Source organism: Alexandromys fortis, unplaced genomic scaffold, assembly GCF_014885135.2.
Source record: "Alexandromys fortis isolate MF-2015 unplaced genomic scaffold, M_Fortis_MF-2015_v1.1 scaffold_90, whole genome shotgun sequence".
Classification (NCBI taxonomy): Eukaryota; Metazoa; Chordata; class Mammalia; order Rodentia; family Cricetidae; genus Alexandromys; species Alexandromys fortis.
Genome location: NW_026067985.1, coordinates 5,450,404 through 5,457,746, shown reverse-complemented (window position 1 = coordinate 5,457,746; position 7,343 = coordinate 5,450,404). Strand labels below are relative to the sequence as shown.

General features: G+C 50.3%; 1 protein-coding gene across 4 annotated transcripts in view; it reads right to left on the bottom strand.

Annotated features, from left to right (window-relative positions):
• The window catches only part of LOC126511724 (2'-5'-oligoadenylate synthase 2-like), a 23,341-nt gene extending 15,998 nt beyond the window's left edge, over positions 1–7,343 (bottom strand). The window contains exons 1-4 of one of the 4 annotated variants that reach the window (XM_050159093.1): positions 6,855–7,343; positions 5,946–6,198; positions 3,239–3,474; positions 915–1,153 (exon numbers count right to left, since the gene is read on the bottom strand). In XM_050159093.1, the coding sequence (XP_050015050.1) occupies positions 915–1,153; positions 3,239–3,474; positions 5,946–6,198; positions 6,855–7,121 (995 nt within the window). In that variant the 5' untranslated portion in view covers positions 7,122–7,343. The remainder of the gene's footprint in view (positions 1–914; positions 1,154–3,238; positions 3,475–5,945; positions 6,199–6,854) is intronic. The other 3 variants (XM_050159095.1, XM_050159094.1, XM_050159096.1) reach the window with 3 other exon arrangements.

The window sequence follows — 7,343 nt, the reverse complement described above, 5'->3', positions numbered from 1 at the left end:
TGGTGGCTCACAACCATCTGTAAAGAGGTCTGGCGCCCTCTTCTGGCCTTCAGGCATACAGACAGAATATTGTATACATAATAAATAAATAAATATTAAAAAAAAAAAAGAATTTGGGCTGGGGAAATGGGTCAGTGGGTAAAATACCTGCCTCACAAAAAGGCCCTGAGTTGGGAACCCTCAAGACTCATATAAAAACTAGATGCTGGTGTGTTTGTAATCCCAGCCCTGGGGAGGCAGAGGCAGGTGTGTCCTGGGACTCGCTGGTAAGCTAGTCTAGCCTATTGTTGAACATCGGTGAGAGACCCTGACTCAACAGATAATGTGGAATGGCTGGAGAACCCTCTCAGAGGTTAAGAGCACTGACTTCTCTTGTAGAGGACCTGGGTTCAAGCCCCAGCACTCACGTAGTGACTCACAACCATCTGTAACTACAGTTCCGGGGAGTCTGACATCCTCTCCTGGCCTTCATACGCACTGTGTGCACGTGGTTTACAGGCATACACATGGGGGAACACACATACACATAAAAGAAGTAAACGTTTGGCGATAAGCAGAGAGTGAAACCTGATGTCAACTTCTGACCTCCAAGTGCATCTGTACAGACGCATGCGAGTGCGCATGCGCTCACACACAGAAGGGAGAGGCTCCTGAGGGCTCTGCGGTACCCAGCCACACTGACTCCTCATCCTCCTCTTTCCAGAGATGTTCGATCTCACGGTTCTTGCTGTGAACTCCTCCCCTTCCTCCAGGCTTTGGGGGGCAAAGCCTGACCACGGTTTGGAATGTGGAAAGCATTGACTGAATCTCCTCTGCAGACAGATTCTCATACCCCTCCCCCATATCATCAAGGACTCAGAACTCACTCTCAATGGGGCCCTGGCCTGCAGCTGGAGAGATAGGAAGCTGGGTACCTTTGGGACCTGAGTTGGCACAGAAGAGTATTGCGAACTGTTACATCATCGAAGCCGTAATTGACTATCCAGTAGACACACAGCTCTGACGACTGCTTGATGAGTCCCAGCACGGTCCTGACACCTTCTGCCATGTCAAAGTCCTCATTTTGGCAGCCCTGTTCCCAGGCATACACAGTGAGCAACTCCAGGGCGTAGGAGAACCGCCGAGATGGGGAAGTCATCCTCTTCTCCTGGCATTGGGAGAGAAGACAGGACTGTCAGGAAGCCGGAGCCTAGACGATGTCTCCGTCCCCCGTGCCTGGAAGTCAAGGTGTCAGTACCATCAGACACAGATGAAGCGATGGAAGGAACACCTGGAATGCTCACACTTCTCACAGGGGTGTGAGTGTGTGACACAGTGTGTAAGCCTGGGCGGTGTGAGTGTATGGGTATATGTGTTGTGAGTGTGTGTGTGACTGTGTGAGTGTTTGTGTTATTGTGAACGTGTGTATGTGCCCGTGCATGAGTGTGCATGAGTGTGTGAGCATGAACACATGCTGTGTGAGTGTGGGTGCACGTGAATGTGTTTATGTGAATGTGTGTGAGTAAATATGTGAGCACAGAAGTGTATGAGTGTAAACATGTATGTCAGTGCGTGCATGCATGTGAGTATGAGCTGTTTGTGAGTGTGTGTGAGGAGGCCAGAGGTCAAGGTCAGGTGTCTCCCTCAGTCACTCTCTACCTTATGTTTTGGAACAGGGCCTCTCATTGAACCTGGGGCTCACTGATCGGGTGCAGTGGTTGGCCAGTGAGCCCAGGGGATCCACCTGTGTCTGCCTCCTGAACACGGAGTTACAGACACAGGCTGCCACTCCTGGCTTTACAAGGGTGGTGGGCTCTTCTGTGCCTGCACAGCTATACTTTCCTCACTGAGCCTTCTCTCCAGTCCCAGTAGAGGGGTTTAAAAAATCCACTTGGCACTCTTTATTAAAGCTAAATAAGTACGCTCCACTATATTTCATGCAGAGTCCACGTATGCAAATATAGACACACACGTACATGCTGTCTGGGGCTCCAGCAATTCTACTGCAGGTCTACCCAAGAACAATGAGTGCTTAGGTTCACAAAAGACATATCAGAGGACACCCACAGTAACCCAAGTCACAGAGGTCACAACCTGGAAATGACCCAAGGGCCCGGCAGCAGCGGAGAGAAAAACACGGGTGTGTTACTATAGTGGAACACACGAGGGAATGAAAACTACTGCTATGTAATGATGTGGCTGGATTTCTCAGACACGGAGTGAAATAAGATGCCACCTGTGTGCAGTGTGATCCATTTACAGTGTTGGAAAATAAGGGGGGGGCAAGATGAAGAGAGTTCCATCCCCAGGACCCACATAGTGGACGGAGAAAACTCATTTCTGTACGTTGTCCTCTGCCACACGTACACTATGGCACATCCCCCCCCATGCATGCACACACACTATTTCTCATGCACTTGTGCACACACACATGAACACACTCTCATACACACATGCATGTGCACTCACACACGTGTACACACATCACATTCTTTTAAATAAGATTCATCTGTGGTGATGGTTATTGGAATTTAAAAATTATTTTAATATATTCAAATTTTTATTACTTATATGTATGGGTGTTTTGTTTGTATGCTTGTCCATGTGCCATGTGTGTGCCTGGTATCTATGGTGGCCAGAAGAGGAGTGATAGATGGCTGTGACTTGCCATGTGGGTGCCGGGAATTGAACCCAGGTCCTCTAGAAGAGTAGACAGTGCTCTCAACCATGGAGCCATCTCTCTAGCACCCTAATATTTTTTGTTATGTGTGTCTGTGCATGTGAGTTCAGGTGCCTCTATAGGCTAGAGGTGTGAGACCCCCCCTGGAGTTAAAGCTGGTTGTGGGATGCCTGAGGTGGGTGCTGGGAATTGAACTTGGGTCCTCTGGAAGAGCAACATGTGCTCTTAACCGTGGAGCCATTTCCTCAGTCTCTGGATTTTTTTTTAAGTGTCTTGCTATATAGTTGAGGTTAGCCTTACACTCTAGATCCTCTCGCGTCCACTGCTTTAGTACTGGGGCCACAGTTGTGCGACCCCTAGGTGCTTGGGTTGAGAAAATACTCAATTTTGGTTTGTGGATGAAGAAAAGATCAAATTAGATGGAAGTATGTTGTTAATATTATTAAAATTTGCTTGCTGTGAATGATCTCAATTAAAAGGTAACACAGTGGGGTGTGGTAGCACATGGCTTTGATCCCGGCAATTGAAAGGCAGAGGTAGCCTGAGACTCTCTTGAAACAAGGCAATGGCATAAATTACCTCCTGATACCAGTGCTTTACCAACAGGACCAGCTCCTTCACTCTCCTGGGATACCGCTGGAAGAACCGCTGCTGCAACGTGGTGAAGCAGGCTGCAAACTCGCCGGGCGCTGCTCTTACTTTATCCATGGTACTTTTGAGATCCCGATAGATCCGGGAGCTGGAGTCCTCACCAAAGCCTGCTGACAGAGAGCAGCAGGATGCTCGACTCTGATGGTGGTCTGAGTCAGCTGGAGCTGGGGAGATGTCTAGTTAACAGTGGGGCTACTCTCCCGGGTAGACAATGAAGGCTAACAGGAAGCCTGACATGAAGGCAGGACGGGGTGGACCTGAGACAGGGTCAGCGGAGTCACGCAGAACACGAGGCAGTGAACTATGCATGAGAAATAGATGCCCCGGGGTGATACCGAGGGCAAGGTGTCTGCACGACTGGCGGATGTCTGTACCACAGAATGCCTTCTACAGGTACCTCTTACAGAGACTCAGGGACACCTCGAGGTGGCAGGAGTGGGGAAGGGTGGAGGTGCGCTGAGCCAATTAGTTTCCATTCTTGCCTGCTGAGCTCTGCCATTCATAAATATATTTAGGTGCACAGCCTGGGGCGAGCAGCCCTGGAAGGACACCCTGGAAAGAGCTGGGCACATGCCTTACCATTTATTGAGTGTCGACTGTATACCAGGCACAGTTGAAGTCCTTTATGCAATGAAGTAACATGAAAGTCTTATAAACCTCTCGCGGGGGTGCAACTATCAAGTTAATTATCTTGAAAGAAACGCCCTGAAGTTAAATAAACTGGAGCCAATTTTGGGTTAAATGTCCTTGGGAAAGAAACCATGGCAGCAGCCTACCTCATCTGTTTGGGACACGTAGACCAGATTAGTTTTATTTTTATATAGTAAAGTAAGCAATTTATGAATCCCTCTGTAGGGTCTTATTTTCTCAGAAAGCAACATTTATTGCTTCCTTGTAATAAAAAAAAAAATGTTGCCAGGATTGGTGGTGCACACCTTTGATCCCAGCACTCAGGAGGCAGGGGAGGTGAATCTCCAAGAAAGTTCCAGGACAGCTAGTGCTACACAGAGAAACCCTGTGTATGGGCGGGGGGATTTGGAAGATTCAGCTCTACTGCCACCTGGTGGTAGCATCTGGGTGCTACATGTGAAGCTTTCCCTCTCAGGGCAGCAAGCAGAGGGTGGGCTGGTCTCCTGCCACCAGGCCCTGGGCATTAGAAGAGAGAAGCCATAATTTCCTGCAGCGATGGAGCCTCACATCTCTCTCACCGCTGACTTCCATTCTTTTGAGGCAGGCACACCACTACAACCAAACAAACCTGGAAGCTAGCTGCCCTGATCTTAGAGTCGGTGACAAAGGGACCCATGGGGTCATGAATCAGTTACTTTTCTGGTCCCTGGGATGAGACACCTGACAGAAGCAACCGAAGTGGGGGAAAGCTTTCTCTTGGGTCACTGCTGGGGAAGACATGGCTGCAGGAGCTGACGCTGAGTGCTTCCTCCTTGGATCAGGAGGACTGGAAGTGGGGTTGGAGGCAGGGTTGGGTTACCACCCTTCTTCAGGCTCAATTCCAGTCCACCCACTTCCTGTGGCAAAGACCCTTCTCCTACAGGCTCTACACCCTCCCAAATTAGTGCCACTAGCTGGGGACCAAGTGCTTCAAACCCTAACAGATGAGAAGGGCCCACGGTGGCAGCTTGCATTGCTCTCTGATTCAGGCCATCATCCTGAGAATGCTGTCATGTGGGTGCATGTACATCTCCATCTTGTCAGAAAATGGTCAGGTGATGCTTATTCGCAGTTCCAGTAACCCAGAAGTTCCTCGGAATTGTGGACAATGGAGGCACCCTAGCCCCTAGCTCAGAAGCCCTGGGCTGTCAGACTAGTTGAATCTACCATTGGCAGCAGAGCCACCAGCCATTCCTGTCCTTCTGTTTCCCTGTTCATCTGTCTGTCCATCCCCACATCCATTCACTTTTCCATCTGTCTATACATCCCCTCTTCCTTCCACCCATCTAAACATACATTCACACATCCACCCATTTTCCCATCTGTCCACCCATCCATCCATACGTCCTCTTACACATATACCGATCCCCCACTTCTACCCACCCATCCATACATCTAGTGAGCACCCAGCCATCCACTCTCCTTCACCCACTCACCTATAAAAAGGGTTGGGAACATTTTATCTAAAGTAAATGAGATGAGAATGAAGTTCTAGATAGAATATGTCCAGGGTAGGAGGCTTTTCTCTCTTGGGGGCTGTGGTGATGAGTCCCAGAGGCTCATATGTTTGAATGCTCAGTCCCCAGTTGAATTGTTTGGGAAGGACTAGGAGGTGTGTCCTTGTTAGAGGAGGTGTGTTGCTGGACCCAGTGACTCTCTTTCTTCCTGCTGCCTGTGGATCAGGATATGAAGCTCTCAGCTATTGCTCCTGTGCTATGCCTGTCTGCTTCCCACCATGATGATGAGGGACTAACCCTCCGAGCCTGTAGGCCAGCCCCCAATCAAATGCTTCTTTTTTTAAAGAGCTGCCTTGGGCAGTAACAAAACAGTGACTCAGACAGGGGGTTGCGAGCCCCATTTTGGAAATAGCCAGTCTGTCTGTCACAGCCTCAGCCTGTAGGACTCAAGTGGCTCCCCAGTACTCCCAGAAAGTTGGGGACCCCACCCCAGTCCCTGGAGCACTCACATAGAGGATCAAAGGCTGGAAGGATCTGCAAGAGTATCTTCTGCCCATGTACGGACAGTAGAACTTCAAGGGTGTGCCCAAGGCTCACTGACATAGAGTATTTCTTGTGGTGTTTCAGCCGTTGTTCAATCACACTGAGGAGTCCACGTTGGTTTTCCTTCTGATCCCGAAAGCTACGGAAGCCACCCATAAAGAGAACAAGGGTGCCATCTGAGTAGCCTCTTAGGACTGTTTCCCGACCATAGGAGCCACCCTGCAGGGAATGAAGCAGCAATAGTGAGGTCTGGACTTTCTGTAGCTCCAAACAGTGACATTTGTCAAGTCCAGTGAAATTCCCAAATGTCACCCTCATTTTAAAATCAGGTTGCTAGCACTAATTTGCGTCCGTGTCGGTACGCGAGCTCCAAACTGGAGGCAAAGAAAACTGCAATATGATGAATACATGGCACAGTGGAGTACCATACAAGAGTGAAAACGGCAGCACAAGCAAAACTCTCACAGATCGAGTCAAAGATGCCATACAGCAAAGCGCGCATGCGCTTATGCATGTACCCAGTCCCCGCTAAACTGAGCACGGATTACAGCAGGACCCTGTGCTGCTGGGAACACTGTGTGTCTCACCATCACAACACTCTGAAGTGGGGGCTAGGCTGATCTCATTCTACAGACCCAGACCCAGACCCAGACACTGTGGTACAGAGAGATGCAGCCGCCTGCCAGAGGCGTCTCCAGGCAGAAGGCGAGGTGACTGCTGCTTGTGCCCCTGAACAATCTGCCTTTGTGTCCGCAGAGGGAGAAAAACCTTGGGAAGTGCAGTCGCCAGGGCCTGGTGTGGAGCAGCGCTCAGCATCACCATGGGGGGTGGAGGTGGGGGAGGGGAACAGCCTGGGTCTCCAACCTGGTTCTTACCTTAGCCACTCCCCGCACAGGGAGCTCACTGCTCCACAGGAAGTCAGAGATGGCATCCACGTCCTGGTCTATCCGTTTCAGGCATTCTTCACTGGGTTTGAGTTTTGCGTGGATAAAGTCTTTTAGCCTGTATGCTGGCACTGCGTGCAAGTCAGGCCACCCGCCGGATAACCCATCGGATGATCTCCAGGATGGTCCCGCTGATGGCTCCCCAAATGATCCCCCAGATGGCCCGGCAGATGACTCGCCAACCAGCCAGTTTCCCATAGTTGCTAGCTGGCCTCAGGAATGCTGTAATGGCAGAGGGATGGCCCTGTAGGTCAGGTCTGGAGATTCTGCCCCACTACAGGGGGGTGTGACTCCATAGAGGAAGTGGAGTCCGAACTCGCTGCCCCTCCTCCATCACAGCCTTGCCTAGGAAATCGAAACCCAAGTGTGGGAGTCACTGCCCAGCAGCTGCATGGGGAACTTCCTGCTAGCCAGCCTCTC